The sequence below is a fragment of the Neofelis nebulosa genome, chromosome 13, assembly GCF_028018385.1.
Source record: "Neofelis nebulosa isolate mNeoNeb1 chromosome 13, mNeoNeb1.pri, whole genome shotgun sequence".
In the NCBI taxonomy this organism is placed as follows: Eukaryota; Metazoa; Chordata; class Mammalia; order Carnivora; family Felidae; genus Neofelis; species Neofelis nebulosa.
The window spans coordinates 6,444,381-6,463,290 of NC_080794.1; the positions used below are offsets into that span (position 1 = coordinate 6,444,381).

At 42.4% G+C, this 18,910-nt stretch overlaps 1 protein-coding gene across 8 annotated transcripts in view; it reads right to left on the reverse strand.

Annotated features, from left to right (window-relative positions):
- The window catches only part of B3GALNT2 (beta-1,3-N-acetylgalactosaminyltransferase 2), a 78,157-nt gene that overhangs the window by 40,631 nt on the left and 18,616 nt on the right, over positions 1-18,910 (reverse strand). For 3 of the 8 annotated variants that reach the window (XR_009252141.1, XM_058696205.1, XM_058696204.1), the window contains exons 1-2: positions 18,498-18,829; positions 3,764-3,911 (exon numbers count right to left, since the gene is read on the reverse strand). Coding sequence is in view for 7 of the 8 variants with exons in the window: in XM_058696205.1 (XP_058552188.1) it covers positions 3,764-3,911; positions 18,498-18,609 (260 nt within the window). In the remaining variant the exon portion in view is untranslated. Of the gene's footprint in view, positions 1-3,763; positions 3,912-18,497; positions 18,832-18,910 lie in introns of those variants that run through there. The other 5 variants (XM_058696208.1, XM_058696209.1, XM_058696207.1 and 2 more) reach the window with 2 other exon arrangements.

Below are 18,910 nucleotides of genomic sequence, written 5' to 3' on the forward strand. Positions count from 1 at the left end.
CTTATTTATTTTATTGCAAAGGCTTGTAATTAAACAAGGTCCTGGAAATATATGTGGAGTCTGGCTCCTTCAGTGAAATGCAAGATTTGAAAGCAAGCCACAGCCACAGAAATGCAAACACTTTCTGTTACTAATGGCCAATTAAGGCAGAGTACCATTTATAAACAACTAGCATTTAAAATAAGAGTGCAGGGGCGCCTGGGTGGCTCAGTTGGTTAAGCGTCCGACTTCAGCCAGGTCACGATCTCGCGGTCCGTGAGTTCAAGCCCCGCGTCAGGCTCTGGGCTGACGGCTCGGAGCCTGGAGCTTGTTTCCAATTCTGTGTCTCCCTCTCTCTCTGCCCCTCCCCCGTTCATGCTCTGTCTCTCTCTGTCCCAAAAATAAATAAAAAACGTTGAAAAAAAAAATTTTAAAAATAAATAAATAAATAAATAAATAAAATAAGAGTGCAGGGGTGCCTAGGTGGTTCACTCGGTTGAGCGTCTGACTTCAGCTCACCACAGTTCGTGAGTTCGAGGCTCATGTCGGGCTCTGTGCTGACAGCTCAGAGCCTGGAGCCTTCTTCGGATTCTGTGTCTCCCTCTCTCTCCGCCCCTCCCCTGCTCATAAGCACTCTCCCTCTCCCTCTCTCTCTCTCTCTCTCTCAAAAATAAAAAGATTACAATAAAAGTATACACAGAAATGAATAAATTTGCTAATTAATTATATTTACCAAGTTAGTTTTTTAAAGCCATCTTAAATACTCTTACTAGATCCATAAACTTACTCTGCCCCAGGAAGGAGTTTGGGCTAATATCTATTTTTATACAGCTATCCCATCATTTTTATAAAACAAATCACCAACCTACTAAATTTAAAGCAGGAATGCTATGATGACAAATTAATTACTGGTGAATATCTGAAGGTCAATTTTCCTCATGACATTTAGTTCTGAGTCATTCCCTCAATAGCTGTTGAGTGCCTTCCCCTGGGCCAAGTTAGGTTGCAGGTATCAGAAATACATCAGTGAAAAAAGCCAGTCCTTGTACTCATGAAACTACATTCTAATGGAGAAAGACAAACACTTTATATATATAAAGCTAAATATAATAAACATGTTAGTTGGTGATAAGTATTAGAAAGAAAAATAAAGTCAAGTAAGGGAAGATACAGAAAGGGGTTGGGTGCTATTTAATATGGGGCTGCTAAGGTGACATCTAATCTAAGCAGAGATCTGAAAAACCTGAGACCGGGGAACCATGAGGATATCCAGTGGAAGAGTGATAAAGACAGGGGAGATGGTAAGTGCAAAGGCCCTGAGGCAGAAGCACAATTAGTGTACTGAACCACGGTGATGGTGACCACTGTAGGGGAAGTAGATCTAGATAAGGTCAAAGGCCACAGTAAAGACTTAGCATTTCACTCTGAGAAATCAACAGGAGGCGTAGGAGCAGAAAACTGACACAATTTGACTAATTTTAAAAGAAGCACTCTGGGGCGCCTGGGTGGCGCAGTCGGTTAAGCGGCCGACTTCAGCCAGGTCACGATCTCGCGGTCCGTGAGTTCGAGCCCCGCGTCGGGCTCTGTGCTGACGGCTCGGAGCCTGGAGCCTGTTTCCGATTCTGTGTCTCCCTCTCTCTCTGCCCCTCCCCCGTTCATGTTCTGTCTCTCTCTGTCCCAAAAATAATTAAAAAACGTTGAAAAAAAAAAAATTAAAAAAAAAAAAGAAGCACTCTGGCTACTGTATGGAAAATAAAATACAGAGGATCAAAGGTAGAAGCGGGAAATTCAGATAGAGGCTTCTGCTGCAATCATCCAGGTGAGAGGCAGCGGTGGGCTGATGGTAAGAGGACTGGGGTGCCGAGAGCAGCGGTTAAGGTGGTCAGAGGCTGGATTCTGGAGGTGACGTAAAGGTAGCACCAAGAAAAGATGCTGATGGGTTGGATGTGGCATGTGAGAGAAAGAAGAAATCAAGATAACAACATTTTATTTTTATTTTTATTTTTTATTTATTTATTTATTTTTTTTAAATTTTTTTTTCAACGTTTTTTATTTATTTTTGGGACAGAGAGAGACAGAGCATGAACGGGGGAGGGGCAGAGAGAGAGAGGGAGACACAGAATCGGAAACAGGCTCCAGGCTCCGAGCCGTCAGCCCAGAGCCTGACGCGGGGCTCGAACTCACGGACCGCGAGATCGTGACCTGGCTGAAGTGGGACGCTTAACCGACTGCGCCACCCAGGCGCCCCCAACATTTTATTTTTAAAACTTCTATTTTCCTGATGCCTCAACATCCTCACACACAGGCTATGAGCATTGTGCTCAGGTGACCCGACGGCAGAGTGACAAGGCTGGTCCGTGTCAGGAGTTCTCCCTCTTGCCCTCTCCTGACTGACCTAGTGACATTCTTTTTTCTTTTTTTTTGAATATTTATTTATTTTTGAGAGAGAGAGAGACAGAGAGAGAGAGAGAGAGACAGAGAGAGACAGAGAGAGAGAGGAAGACACAGAATCCGAAGCAGGTTCCAGGCTCTAAGCTGTCAGCAGAGAGCCCGACGCGGGGCTCCAACTCACAAACTGCGAGATCATGACCTCGGCAAGTTGGGCGCTCATCTGACTGAGCCCCCCAGGCGCCCAGGGGTCATTATTTTCAGAGATGGGAAAGACTACGTAGGAAGTACAGGTTTTAGAGGAGGTTCTGATTAGTAGTGATGAGTCTGAGGCCTTTCATTTGCCAGGTAATGGGTTCTATTATCACTGAAATCATGAATGAAAGAAACTGGTCTTGAAAAAGAATGAAAGCTGCTATGCATAAGATAGGAAATCTGCAAATGTTCACTGCCGATGATAAGAAAATTCTGCAGTTGTATAGCTACTCAGTCCCAAACATGCCAGCTTCATGCAATCCTGAGAGAGCTTCTGAGAACTGGCCATCACCTCAGTGTCCTCACATGACTAAGAGTTCAACCTCCCACGCTTCTCTTCCACTAGCCTCTCACTCTGTAACTTCAGAGGCTGGTCTCCCTGAGAAGACGAAGGCCTTGAGCTCCTAACCGATAACTAAGCCATCTAATATCAACAGATGTGCTACCAAAGGTCAACCCTGGAAGGGTAGTCAGAAAAAAGAGCATGGCGTACCACACACACTGCAGATCACACAACTAAAAAAGACCACAGAACAGAAAAAAACTAAGTGCGTCTCTGGGAAGTTAGCGAAAAGCATATTCACACACAAACTTGTCTAAGCGGAGAACTCTTCTGGACTAGAACCTTTTACAAATTACTGTTCCAAATCAAAGCAGAAACAAAGCAAAATAAAACAAACTAGGTATCTATAAATAGCAGGTATGTTAACCAATGAATATAGTCTCCCCCAACTATCTTTTGGCTAAGAGCCTCAGTTAAATTTACTTTTGTGGGACACCTGGGTGACTCAGTCAGTTAAGTGTCCGACCTCGGCTCAGGTCATGATCTCGTGGTTCATGAGTTCGAGCCCCGCGTCGGGCTTTCTGTCAATGCGGAGCCCCTTGGGATCCTCTGCCTCCCTCTCTCTCTCTGCCCCTCCCTTGCTCATGTGCACACTTGCTCTGTCTCTCAAAACTAAATAAACATTAAGAAAAATTTCCTTTCGTGACTCAGTTACATGGAGGGAAGGCAAAATGAAATGGCCATTTCTCCCAGGGAGAAAGGCCACAGGCCTAAATTAGCATCTCTGACCATCCCCAAAGAAGTTTTTCACAACTCTTACTCAGTAAATCGGGCAAGGTGCCGACGAAGCAGACCTACCGTTGCCTTAACGATGGATGTTGCATTAGATGCTTCAGCCAGGTGCTTCTTATCACATTTCGAAGTTCATGGTTATGGCGAGCTGACAACACACCAACTACGACGTCATAGTGACTAGACTTCCACGGAGGAAATAAGGCCAATTGACCTAGAAATAAGCAACAATGAATTAGAAATGTCCTGTGTCAATTACTAAGTTCACCACGTAACATAAAAATTTTATTACAGAACGTATGTTCATATGTGTAGAAAATACAAAGGAATACAAAGAAAAAAATGGTTTTTTTTAATGTTTATTTATTTTTGAGAGAGAGCGTGAGCAGGGGAGGGATAGAAAGAGAGGGAGACACAGAATCCAAAGAGGTTCCAGGCTCTGAGCTGTCAGCACAGAGCCCGATGTGGGGTTCGAACTGGGGAACCGTGATATCATGACCTGACCTGCAGTTGGGTGCTTAACTGAATGAGCCACCCGGGCACCCCAAAGAAAAATTTAAAAACCACCCCAGTGATGTACCAACCAGATAACCACTCATAACATTTTTGGTGCAGTCTTTTTGTCTTCCACACACATGGATGTACTTATGCTCACATAAGTACATAAATTCTTTAGAACTAACAAGATGTTCATGGTGAGAATTGGTTTGGAAAGACGTGAGAATCGGTTTGGAAAGGCGCCATGGCATAAACCATGCAAGAGTCAGCAGTAAGAGTCTGTTAGGCCACAGGCAGAATCCTGGCTCTTTTTTATGACCTACAAAAGTTATTTAACTTCTTTCTTTTTTTGTTAGAGATTTTATTTTTTAATTTTTTTAAGTAATCTCTACTCCCAATGTTGGGACTCGAACTCATGACCCTGAGATAACAAGTCTCATGCTCCAGTGAATGAGCCAACCAGGCACCCTGAAAAGTTAATTAACTTCTTGAGCCTCAGTTTCCCTAACAACAAAGGGGTGCAGTAACTCTCATGGAAGTGTTGTAAAAATTAAATGAGATAATGTGTATAAAGGTCCTGGTTTGGTACCCAAATAGTAGGCACTCAACAGCGACCAAAAGCAACAACCACAACAAATATGTGCTTTCAAAGCTGAAAGCCTACGTTACCATCAGTTAGTAACTTTGGGAAATGAATGCTGGAAGGTATCAGAACCCTTATTAACACCAATAAATTCCACAGCCGACAGACCTTGTATCACTTGCTAAATATTCCAAAGAATGAAAGAGGAAGGCAATATTTCCAGTGAGGCAAAAAACAATCAAGTGAGAAGTCATGCAAATGGCTCATTTTTTACTGCTGTAAGGTCTGATGGGCAGGATTACGTTAAAAAAAAAGAAAAAACCACAAAACACCAAAACCCAAAAACTGTCCTTAGAAAGAAGACAGCAGGGAAAGATCCTTTGTTTTTTGTCACCAGTTTCAAAGCTGGAGAGTTACAAGCTCATATATAGCTCTGATGAGAGATCCATTCTATCTCTTCCGTCAATGGTGGGAACTGATCCAAAATATTTTCAAAAATAAATTTTTGAAGGTCAGAGATCTTTACTGTATGAAGTGCAATGTTTTTATATGCCACAGGACCTAGGTATTTAGTCAAAAGTCAACAAAAACATAATACTATTTTTTCAAAGGACCAATTAAAATAATATAAAGAAAATCTGGGGGACAGACAACAGGATACTTTAAGGATATTACCTTGAAACAATTCTAGGAATACAAGAATTTTTGTGTAGATACCTTATTTTCCACAATAGATATAGGTTTCTAAAAAAAAAAATCAATCTAAATGGAATAAAGATACTTGTTATTTTAGCCTACTGTGAATCCTGTAGTGAAATGAATTCTTTTTTAAAGGCAAGAATTTATCTTTATGTAAATCCAAATCTTCCTAGACCAGCTTGCTTATAATGGACATTTATTGAACACCTATAATATACACCTATATGTACAGAGTATCATTTTTTTAAATTTTTTAAGTTTATTTATTTTTGAGAGAGAGAGAGTGAAGGAGAGAGGGGCAGAGAGAGGGAGAAAGAGAATACCAAGAAGATTCTGTGCTGTCAGCGCTGAGCCCAATACCACGAACTGTGTGTGAGATCACGGCCTGAGCCAAAATCAAGAGTCAGATGCTTAACTGAATGAGCCACCCAGGAGCCCCCAGAGTATCATTTTAATTCTCACAACCCCATGAGGTAGGTGGGGCTGGCTCCTTATTAAACAGAGAAGAGGCACAGAGAACTCAGTAACTTCTGCTAAGTCAAACAACTAGTAAACGGCTAGGCTAAGGTTTAATCCCAGGCAATTTAACCCCATTCTTTTTCCTTTAAAAAAATTTTTAATGTTTTTATTTATATTTGAGAGAAAGAGAAAGAGAAAGAGAGAGAGAGACAGATCACAAGTGGGGGAGGGGCAGAAAGAGGGAGACAGAATCCAAAGCAAGCTCCAGGCTCTGAGTTGTCAGCACAGAGTTTAACGCAGGGCTCAAAGTCATGAACTGCAAGATCGTGACCTGGGCCAAAGTCTGACTTTTTAAAAAAAAAATTTTTTTTTAATGTTTATTTATTTTTGACATAGAGGGAAAGAGAGACAGAGAGAGAAAGAGACAGAGCATGAGTGGGGGATTGGCAGAGGGAGAGGGAGACACAATCTGAAGCAGGCTCCAGGCTCCGAGTTGTCAGCACAGAGCCCGATGCGGGGCTCGAACTCACAAACCGCGAGATCATGACCTGAGCCGAAGTCAGACGCTCAACCAACTGAGCCACCCAGGCACCCCAACTCCATTCTTTATCACTGTTCTATTAACAACACAGCTTGATGTAGCTCATGTGAGACTAAATTCTGATCTTGTATTTGTAACACCAGTTCAAGCAGTGAATTAATGATAAGCAGATCACTGGAAATTCTGGTTAGCATGTTAATTTTTAAAAATTCATGGCCCAGGAACATTCTTTCTCAGATACGTGTAACCGTACACTGGAAGTTGTACCTACCGCTGGAACTAACTCTAAATGAGTCTGAATGTGGAGAATAGTTTAAACGCTTGTGCAAAATTGGCAATGATATCCCATTTCACCCCCTACTTTTTCAGAGAAATACTGATGGTAAGTACATTTTAGTGACAGAAATGAGGTGAATTTAGTAACCAGATGTAACTGACATTGATTCCACAACCAACAAGCAGCATGGGATTGATAACAAGGTATTTAAATCCCTTTTGCCTTGGTTTCCTAACTGGAAAAAAACTGATACCAAAAACTCTTTGGCGAGTCTATTTCATCTGTTTCAATATGTCTTCCGGAAAGATTAAAAGCTAAGGAAGAGCAAAATCACATTTAACCTAAACGCCTCATTTACCTGACATCATCAGAAAACAAGGTTGTTGCACAAAAGTAAAATCGTAAAGTCACTAAAACAACCGTTTACATGCCAAATACTGCTGCCTCATTTTTGGTAGATAATTAAATCTTAGAGAAATGGATTACCTAAAACATAATTTCACCTGTTCTTGGTGGAAAAGTCTTCATGAAAAATTTCTCCAATCTGTCCCTTGCTCATTAACTCTACCCTTGCTTCAATTCAGAATCTGATCTTTCACTGGACCATGAGAGGGGCATCTACCCAGTGAGCCCCGAGTACCGAGTACCGTATGGAAGTGCTGAATCACTGCGTGCTACACCTGAAACTAATGTAACACTGTATATATGTTAACTACACTGGAATTAAAAAAAAAAAAAAGATAATTGGGAAATCTCGAACACTAGATACTGGAAGGCATCATTAATTTTCCTAATTGCGATGATGGTTTTGCGGTCATGTTTTTTTTTTAACATCTATCTCTAGAGATAATATACTAAGATATTTACGGAGAGAATAAGTTATCTGTGATTTGCTTCCAAATAAACCTGTGGGAAGAATTGGGTAGGAGTGTTTGTGAAAAATATTTAACTGTAGGTGTATGACTACATATTAATAGTTATAATCTTCTACTTCTGGGTATGTCTTAAACTTTTCATAATAAAAACTTAAAATATTGAAAAAGAAAAAAAAGCCCAAGAAACTCCAGGGCTATCCTAACAACTTATTCCTGGTTTCTTCCTATCAGGCCAAACAAGATTTTTCTAAAAATAAATAAGTAAATAATAAAGATAACCATGTGGCAGGTGAAAATCCCGTGGCTTCTGGTTGCAAATTACTTTTTGATCTCTCTGCCACTGCCAATCCCCTCTGCTTCTAATCCAGGTCTAAGCTGCTTGTGTTGAACTGCTTTCGTTCACATGCATTTCTCCCTTCCTAGCAGAAGAGAAGTACACAGGAGATTTTGGCCTTTTGAAAAAGCTTCTACTTCCTGGTGCGCCTGGGTGGCTCGGTCAGTTAAGCGTCCAACTTTGGTTCGGGTCATGGTCTCACGGTTTGTGAGTTTGAGCCCCGAGTCGGGCTCTGTGCTGACAGCTCGGAGCCTGGAGCCTGCTTTGGATTCTGTGTCTCCCTCTGTCTCTGCCCTTCCCCCAACTCATGCTCTTTCTCTCGAAAATAATAAACATTAAAAAAATGTTTTTTAAAACCTTCTACTCCCAGATATATTGAAACATAGGTTTCTAAAGATTCAGCCAAAAACCTGTTAGAAATAATAAACCAATTCAGTAAAGTTGCAAGATATACAATCTACAAAAATCAGTGGCACTTCTATATACTGATAACGAACTAACAAAGAAAAGAAATTGAGAAACGAATCCTACTGGGGCGCCTGGATGGCTCAGTCAGTTAAGAGTCAGAAAACTGATTTCAGCTCAGGTTATGATCCTGTGGTTTGTGAGTCCCAGCCTCACATCAGGCTCCATGCTGACAGTGTGGAGTCTGCTTGCTATTCTCTCCGTCCTTCTCCTGCTCTCGTGTTCTGTCTCTCTCGAAATAAATAAATTTAAAAAATTCTAAAAGAAACCAATTCTATTTACAATAGAATCACAAAGAATAAAATACCCAGGAATAAATTTCAACAAGAAGGTCAAAGACCTGCACACTGAAAGCTACAAGACACTGATGAAAGAAACTAAAGTACACAGAAAATCAATGGAATGCTATTCTGTGCTTACAGGTTGGAAGAATTTTTACATGTCCACACTACCCAAAGCAATCTATAGATTCAATGCAATCCCTATCAAAATTCCAATGGCCCTTTTCACAGAAACATAACAAACAATCCTAATGTTTGTATGGAACCACAAAAGACCTTAAATAGCCAAACCAATCTTGGGGAAGAACAAAGCTGGAGGCATCGTGCGGTATAAGCTATTCTAAGAGGGATGATTATAGCAATACAAGCCTACCTCAACAAACAAGAAAAATCTCAAATAAATAATCTAATCTTATACCAAAGAAGCTAGAAGAACAAAATCCAAGGCCAATAAAAAGAAGGAAATAATAAAGATCAGAGCAGAAATAAATGATATACAGACTAGGGGCACCTGGGTGCCTCAGTTGGTTAAGTATCCGACTTCTGATCTCAGCTCAGGTCTTGATCTCAGGGTCGTGAGTTCAAGCCCTGCCTTGGTCTCTGTGCTGGGTGTGAAGCATACTTAAAAAAAAAAAAAAAAGATATACAGACTAAGAAAACAATGGAACAGATCAATGAAACCAGGTGCTGGTTCTTTGAAAACATGAACAAAATTGATAAACCTTTAGCTACACTCATTAAAAAAGGGAGAACAGACTCAAAATAAATACTATCAGAAATGAAGGAGGAGAAACAGCAACCAACACCACAGATATACAAAGGATTATAGGAACATATAAGGTTACTTGCCAACAAATCAGACAACCTAGAAGAAATGGGTAATTTCCTAGAAACATACAACCTTCCAAAACTGAATCAGTAAGAAAAAGAAAATTGAACAGACTGATTACTAGCAATTAAATTGAATCAGTAATCCAAAAACCAACCAAGTCCAGGACCAGATGGCTTCACAGGTAAATTCAAACAAACATTTAAAGACGAGTTAAGGGGCGCCTGGGTGGCGCAGTCGGTTAAGCGTCCGACTTCAGCCAGGTCACGATCTCGCGGTCCGTGAGTTCGAGCCCCGCGTCGGGCTCTGGGCTGATGGCTCGGAGCCTGGAGCCTGTTTCCGATTCTGTGTCTCCCTCTCTCTCTGCCCCTCCCCCGTTCATGCTCTGTCTCTCTCTGTCCCAAAAATAAATAAAAAACGTTGAAAAAAAAAATAAAAAAAATAAATAAAAAAAAAATAAAGACGAGTTAATATCTATTCCTCTCAAATACTCCAAAAATTGGAGAGGAAAGAAAACTTTCAAAATTATTCCACAAGACCAGCATTACTTCGATACCAAAACCAGATAAAGACAACTACAAAAAAAGAAAGCTACAGACCAAGGTCTCTGATGAACACAGATGCAAAAAATGTCAACAAAATATCAGCAAACCGACAATGCAACAATACATTAAAAAAATCTTTCACCACGACCAAGTGGGATTTATTCCAGGGATGCAAGAGTGGGTCAGTATTTGCAAATCAAATCAACACGACTGAAAGATATATGCACCCCTACGTTTATTGCTGCATGATATTTACAGCAGCCAGGATACAGAAGCAGTCTGAGTGTCCATCCATAGATGAATGAAGATGTGCTATATATACACAATGGAATGTTACTCAGCCATAAAGGATGAGATCTTGCCATGTGTGACAACACGGATGGACCAAGAGGGTATAATGCTAAGTGAAATAAGTCAGAGAAAGATGAATACCACGTGCTTTCACTCATGTTTGGAATTTAAGAAACAAATGATGAAACAAAGAAAAAAAGAGACAAATGAAAAAGCAGACTTTTTTTTTTTAATGTTTATTTTTGAGAGAGAGAGAATGAGAGACAGAGAATGCCAGTAGGGGAGGGGTAGAGAGAGAAGGGGACAGAGGATTAGAAGCAGGCTCTGCACTGACAGCAGAGAGCCTGATGTGGGGCTCGAATTCATGAACCATGACCTGAGCTGAAGCTGGGCGCTCAACCAACTGAGCCACCCACCTGCCCCAGACCAGACTCTTAAATACGGCGAACAAACTGGTGGTTGCCAGAAGGGAGGTGGAGTCACAGGTGAAAAAACTGAAAAACAAAAAACTGGAGGCATTACCCTCCCTGATTTCAAACTGTATTACAAAGATACAGTAACCAAAACGGTATGGTTTTGGCATAAAAACTGACACACAGATCAATGGAATAGAGAGCCCAGAAATAAACCCACAATTATATGGTCAATTAATCTACAAAGGAGGCAAGACTATACAATAGAGAAAGGAGTCTCTTTAATAGATGGTGTTGGGAAAATTGGACAGCCACATGCAAAAGAATGACACTGGACCACTACCTTATACTATACACAATATCAACTCAAAATGGATCAAAGACTTGAACATAAGACCTGACACCATAAAACTCCTAGAATAAAACATAGGTGGTAAGCTCCTTGACACTGGTTTTGTGGATGAGTTTTTGGATTTGACACCGAAAGCAAATGCAACAAAAGCAAAAGTAAACATCAAACTAAAAAGCTTCTGCACAGCAAAGGAAACCATAAACAAAATGAAAAGGCAGTCTACGAATGGGAGAAAATAATTTGCAAATCATGGGTCTGATAAGGGGTTAATACTGAAAATATGTAAAAAAACAAAACAAAACAAAACTCTTACAACTCAATAACAAAAAACCCAAGTGGTCCAATTGAAAAATAGGCAGAAGATCTGAATAGACATATCTCCAAAGACAACATACAGATGGCCAACAGGTACATGAAAAGATGGCCGACCTAACTCACCATCAGGGAAAGGCAAATCAAAACCAAATGAAACACCACCTCACACCTGTCAGAACAGCTAGTATCAAAAAGACAAGAAACAACAAGTGTTGGTAACAAAGTGTAGAAAAAGGAAGGTTCCTGCACCGTCAGTGGGACTATAAGATGTTGTAACCATTGTATTAAGCAGCATGGAGCTTCCTCAAAAAATTAAAAATAGAACTACCACACGATCCAGTAATTCCACTTCTGGGTATTTATCCGAAGGAAACGAAAACAGTCACTGGAGAAGGTATCTGCACCCCCACGTTCACTGCAGCACTGTTTACGATGGCCAAGACATGGAAATAACCTGTGTTCGCTGACAGATATGAATGGATAAAGAAAATGTGTTCTATATAAATACAGTGGAATATTACTTGCCATAAAAAAGAAGGAAATCTTGCCATTTCTGACCATGTGGACAGACTTTGAGGGTGTTACGCTAAGTGAACCAAGTAAGACAAAGACAAATAAAGTACGGTCTCACTTAAAATTTTTTTTTAATGTTTATTTATTATCTAGAGACAGAGAGACACAGAGCATGAGCAGGGGAGGGGCCAAGAGATGGAGAGACACAGAATCTGACGCAGGCTCCAGGCTCTGAGCTGTCAGCACAGAGCCCGACACGGGGCTCAAACTCAGAAATCGCAAGATCATGACCTGAGCCGAAGTTGGACGCTTAACTGACTAAGCTACCCAGGTGCCCCAGTATGGTCTTACTTTAAAAAAAAAAAAAAAAAAAGTTTATTTATTTTTGAGAGAGAGAGCATGGGGGAGGGGCAGAGAGAGAGCGTCCCAAGCAGGCTCCATGGTGTCAGTGCAGACCCCGATGGTGGGCTCCATCTCACGAACTGTGAGATCATGACCTGAGCTGAGATCGGGTGTTAACCAACTGAGCCACCCTGGGGGCCCTGGGCTCACTTTTATGTAGAATCTTAACAAAATAAAACACTGAACTCATATATAGAGAGAGAACAGATGGGTGGGGGGGGGCAGTGGCCAAAATGTGTGAAGGTGGTCAAAAGGTACAAACTTTTAGTTAAGAAAATAAAGAAGTCATGGGATGTAATATACACCTTGTTGCTACACTTGATAATGCTGCAATGCACACTTAAAAGCTGCTAAGATAAGAGAGTACATCTTAAAGTTCTCATCACAAGAAAAAAATTGTAACCGTGTGGTGATGGACGTATACTGGACGTATTGTGTTCCTTCTGCAATATGTACACATACTGAATCAATGTCATACACCTGAAACTCATGTAGTAGATCAATTATATCTCAATTAAAATAACAGGTTTCTTCTATCACATAACAGCAATGTAAATCAGTCCAAAAGACTCGTGAGTACTGCTTTCCCCGGCGGAAAACCCACAGTGGATGCTCAATGAATACCTGTGAAAGAATGCCCAAGTTCCTAACGCCCTTGAGCAATGCTGGCCTCCACACTTTCAGCACCCTCTGCTATATGTTGCAAGCGCCCTGTTTGATTCTGGTGTCTGAAGACAGGAAAAGAAGAAATGAAAAACTAAGAAGTAAACATGATACAACAAGACACAAAGATAATTCAGAGATAAAATGCAAGTAGCCAACAAACCTACGATAGAATGTTCAATTTCACTCGGAATCAAGTTTGAATGAGAGCAATAAAATACCAATTTTTGCCTACATTCAGACCGACAAACATCTTCTTAAATAATACCTCAACAATTGGTATGTCAAGGAAGTGGTGAGAGTCATTTCAAGGAAATGGCTCCTCTCCTCCATCGCTGCTGGAATGTAATTTGGTCATCTTTTTCAGGACAATTTGCCAATACACAGGAAATACCTCAGAACTGTATAACTTCTGCCCAGCAATTCCATGTCTAAGAACTTATTTTTAGAAAGAATCAGCGATGGGGGGGCGCCTGGGTGGCTCAGTTGGTTAAGTATGACTTTGGCTCAGGTCATGATCTCACTGCTCGTGAGTTCGAGCCCCGTGTCGGGCGCTGTGCTGACAACTTGGAGACTGGAGCCTGCTTCGGATTTTGTGTCTCCCTCTCTTTCTGCCCCTCCCCCGCTCGTGCTCTGTCAGAAATAAATAAACATGAAAAAAAATGAAAAAAAAAAAAACAGCGATGCACTAAAAGATCTCTGTTCATCACAGTATCATTTATCAACAGTGAAAAAGTTCAAAATACATACATTCGGGAATAAGGGATTAAATTACAGTGTATCTATATGCCAGAATATTATGCAGCCACTAAAACGATGTCGTAGAATTACATTATACGGTTATTCACCATATTAAGGTAAGCAGATTGTAAGAACTATGTACACACCGTGTGGTCCCATTTATATGAAGCCCCAAAACAGGCAAATATCTGCCACTTGAGATCAGGGGAGTGGTTACCACTCTTGGCAGTGACGGAAGAGAGCATGAAGGGAGCTTCCGGCGTGCTGTCTCAGCTGGCTGTATTCAGCTTATGAAACTAGATCAAGCTACACATTTACACGCACTTTTCTGAATGTATATGATACATCGACACGATTTTTTAAAAATACTAATTTCCCTCAAACATGCACTGTAAGTATGTGCATTCAAAAACTGTAATATAGATCATTTTTCCTGTTTTTTAAAAATAATTTCAATTTTTCTACAAAGAACTTGTTTTGCTTCTATAAGACAAAATTTTAAATCATAGGGTCATCACGGAAGGTGATTACATGATCTATAGGTGACAAAATCATGCATACTTCCCAGTTTTATTCTCTTGATTCATTCCTCCCAATTACTAAGCACTTCTCCTACATTCACTCTTCTAGATGGTAGATATATAGCAACAAGCAAATCTTCATGTCAGGAATCATTCAAACCCCACACAATCTCCCTGAGGACAACAACATTTCTCTTCTCTAGTATGTAATATATCCTGAGGGTCTGGCAATCTGCTAGGCTCTGCACTTGGGAGCAGACATCCAAAAGTTTATTAGACCAAGGGAGGTTGACCTCAAAAAACTGTTTAAAACAGGCCCAAGGATTTTTTTTTTTTTTAATGTTTATTTCTTTTTGAGAGAGAGAGGGAGAGAGAGCATGCACGAGCAGGGGAGGGACAAAAAGAGAGGGAGCCCCAGAATCCAAAAAAAGCAGGCTCCAGGCTCTGACCTGTCGGCACAGAGCCTGACACTGGACTTGAACTCATGAACTGAACCATGAGATCATGACCTGAACCGAAGTCTGACGCTCACCCCAGGGAGCCACCCAGGTGCCCCTAGCCCCAAGGATTCCTAAGAATCAAACCAAAATTTCTGTTCTCACATGTACCCTCTCAGACGAATCAATCACAGATTGGTCACAAATAAGCAGAAATCCTGAAAATGAGGGAAACGGAAATTCATCACAGATCTACTGATGAAGACAATCAGCATGCTCTCGCCAATTCAGAAACCTCCCCAAACACCTCACTAGCACAAGAACCAGCCACCAGTCTCCTACTCCTCCTCTTTACAATTCATGGGAGTGTTTACTATGAATCAGGCACTTTTCTGGGTGTTTTACTAATTGAGTCTTCACAATAACCCTATGAGATAATCATTTTATAAATAAGGACACCAAAGCACGGAGACAAGATTAACATAAAGGGATAATTTTGGATGAACCAGCGCTAGGCAAGCTTGCAAAGCAAGCGCACTTTGTCTCTGGCCTTCTCCTGGCTCCATGTCTGTTTCAGTTCGACAGACTGAGGACCTCGGAGCAGGGACCGTGCGTCTAGAACCGTACCTAGCACTCCAAGCGATATGCTTCTTTCCTTTCTCTTTGGTTTCTTTCTCTCCAAACATCCCAGAAAGAGGAGGCTTCTTTTGTCTCATCATTTTTCTAAATTTATTGTTAAATAATTCCTGCTAAGGCATTACCCCAAATGAATTATGTTTATTAGATATACCCTGTATCTATATTCTCCAGTCCAGTGTCTCTGTCTCCAGTTTCCTCATCACCCCTAGGCGTGCTGCATTTCACAACAGACCTGCTTCCTCTTCAATAGTTGGTGACCATATTTCACGTGTCTAACGTGAGCCACTATGTTAAAAAAAGCACCAGGTACTAACAGGACTCCCTCACTGCATTCAGGTCCCTGACTCAACTAAGAAGTGTCCCCTGACCTATTTAAAACAGCAGTATACCATTCTCTAGCCTCTGACACTGCTTTATTTTTGTCATCCCACTTATCAGTATCCCCTATGATATTTACTAATTATTTTCTATGTTCTATCTCCCCTTCTAATTTGTAAACCGCATGACAGCAGGGACTTGATCTGGATTACTGTTGTTAATGCCACACCTACAACAGGGGTGGGCACAGAGTAGGCTCTCAGATATTTGCTCGATCGACTACAGATCAGAGGTTCTTTTTTAATATTCAGGGAAGGTAAATCTCCCTTTAAAAAAATACTGCCACAGGATGCCTGGGTGGCTCAGTCGGTTGAATTGGTTGAGCAGCCGACAGGCTCAGGTCATGATATCACGGCTCATGAGTTCCAGCCCCGCATTGGGCTCGGAGCCTGCTTCAGATCCTCTGTCTCCCCCTGTCTCTGTCTCTCCCCTGCTTGTGCTCGCTTTCTCTCAAAAATAAATAAACATCAAAAAAAAAAAATACTTTATAAAAAAAATACTGTCACAACTTAATGAGACTGAAGACAAAGGGGCAGAAAAGAGAACAAAAACAAATCTTGAAACATTAATTTGCTGGAAGAAACAAAATCTTGGGTTTTCTCTCTCACTTTAGGCTTAAGTATAAGAGCTGAAATGTAAAAATGTTCAAATGTTTTAGTTTGAGCATGGTGGTAACACAATGGGAAAAGGAGCCGCAGGAAATTTTAGCAATCGATAGGCTTCTACGGTCTTTAGTTTTGAAAAGTAAGTTAGGAGTCCTTCAGGTTTCATTTAGATTAAAATGCCTAATTTACCATCTAACCAGAGGCACAATATCCAACTAAAGTCAAAGTTAATTTATATAACTAGTACTGATTTCTTCACCTGCAGCCTGCTCCTTTTCATGGCCTACATCCTAGTTTCCTAATCTAGCTTAGTCAAACTTCACAGCAGATAAGCGCATCATCCAAACACTACGGGGATAGGAGAAACTTCACTAAACTAAGAAATTGCCAGGCTGGCCTACTAATTTAAAGCTTGACGGGGTGCCTGGGTGGCCCAGTCAGTTAAGTGTGGGACTCTTGATTTCGGCTCAGGTCATGATCTCACAGTTCGTGGGTTTGAGTCCTGGGTGATGATGGCATGGAGTCTGCTGGAGATTTGTTCTCTCTCTCTCTAGATCTCTGCCTCTCCCCTGCTCGCATGCTCTATCGCTCTCAAAATACATAAATAAACTTAAAAAAAAAAAGGCTTGAAAGCCGACTTTTTGCTTGTTTCTTGAACCCCAAAAGACTACTAAGGTCATAAATATCCTAAGAATGCTCTGCAAGTAAATTCTAGTAGTGCTCCCTCATCATACAAAAAAGGAAAGAAACTTGTATAACACAAACCTAACAGACGTTACAAAGTATTTTATATCTATTGCACCCTTTCCTTAGATCAGTTTTAAAAACCCTAAACCAACCAACCAACCAACCAACCAAAAAACCCCAAACCCCAGCCTGTTAACAGGTAAAATGCCCTATAACAACTTTATTTTCCTTAAATAATTTAAACAGTATTTTAATTCTATTCAGGTCACACAAACAGCTTTTTCAAAGAGCTTGTGGTTCGCCTAATAGGAAAAGATTCTAAGAGACTGTTACCAGAATAAAGAACCCCAATTCCAACAACGAGATTGCTTTGAGGATTGCCCAATTAGTTTCTATGCTTTCTACTAAAAAGTTAAGGCACGGACCCGTCTCAGAATTGCAAATACTCAATTCTAATTCTTCAAACTTTTGGATAAGAAAACAGCTGTTTTGGGGAGAAGTGGTAAGGAAAAAACTCCCCAAGTAGTTAGAACACAAGACAACTATTACCTCAGTTTAAAAACAACCTTCTAGGTTTCTTTCTATGTCCTAAGGCAAGCCCTTAAAAAAGAAGACAAGATAAAAAAAGGAAACCCATTAACAAAAAAGGGTGGTAAAACCCATTAACAAAAAAAGCCCACTGGGTTCCCAACTATGGACAAAGCACTCGACTGGGCTGTGAAATGATCAAGATTTCACTCCCCTGGGAGAGTAAGCTTTAGAACAAGTGGATACGATCGCTACAGAATTTTCTATTTTCACGTATACTTCGTTAATACGCTTTGCGAGCCAAACTCCCAGAAACAATTCCTCTCGTATCCATGCCCTATTTCACGTCCAGATTTGTTTCACCGACTTGCATCATAGTTTTCAAAGAAAACAAAAAGGAGTATACTCTTAAGGCAAAGTTCCCGTGAAAAGCAAGACCCAGCCTTTTCAGACACGCACAGGCATCACCACCCATGACACTAAGACCTCCAAGTCTAGACCGAGTTAAGTCCAACAGCTTGGGGAGGGAGCAGGCAGCCTGGCACCCGAGCCCGGGCGCACGCAGCCGCCGCCTGCGGCTGAAGGACACAAGGTTTTGCTCCCAGGGCCAGCGGGCAGGAGGCGGACAACTCCGACCAGGCCTGGGGGACAGACGAAGGACTCGCGGTGGCGGTGCCCATAAAGGAAGGCGGGAGGTGAGAAGCGGCGGGGACACGCACCGAGAAACGCGCCCTCAAGTTTGCCCGATTCAACGCCCCGGGGATGAAAAGAGCCATTTGTCTCGTGTGGGGACGGTCGCGTTCGGCCCGTCCCCCCCCTGCGGGACTCCCGGCGGGGCTCCGCGGAGGAAGCCGCCCGGGGGGGGGCGGGCTCGGAGTCGGCCTCCCGCCCCTCGCGGCCTCTCGGCCCGCCGGGCCCCAGGACCTCACCTGCGGGGCCGGCCCCGGAGGCGCGGGCGGGCGGCGGGGAGCGCAGCCGCAGCCAGAGGTGCAGCGCGGCCCCGAGCACACACGGGCACAGCAGCACCAGCCAGTTTCGCATTGGCCGCCCCCGCCGGCTCCACCTCGCGCCCCCGCCGCGCGCCGGGCTCTCCCGCGTCCCGGCGGAGAGGGAGGGGACCGGCGAAGAGAAAGGCCGAGGGGCGGCGGCCGACGCACGCGCGACCACTCTGGGCACGCCTGCCCTCGGGCCCGCCGCCGTCGGACTCCTGGCGGCTCCGGCCCCGCGCCTCAGGTTCCTCCAACCGCGGGCGGCGCCGGCTCAGCCGGCCAGGCCCCGCCCCCTCTGCTTGGCCTACCCCCTCCCCCCCGGGCCCGCCCACCTTTCGTCTCACTCGCCCCGC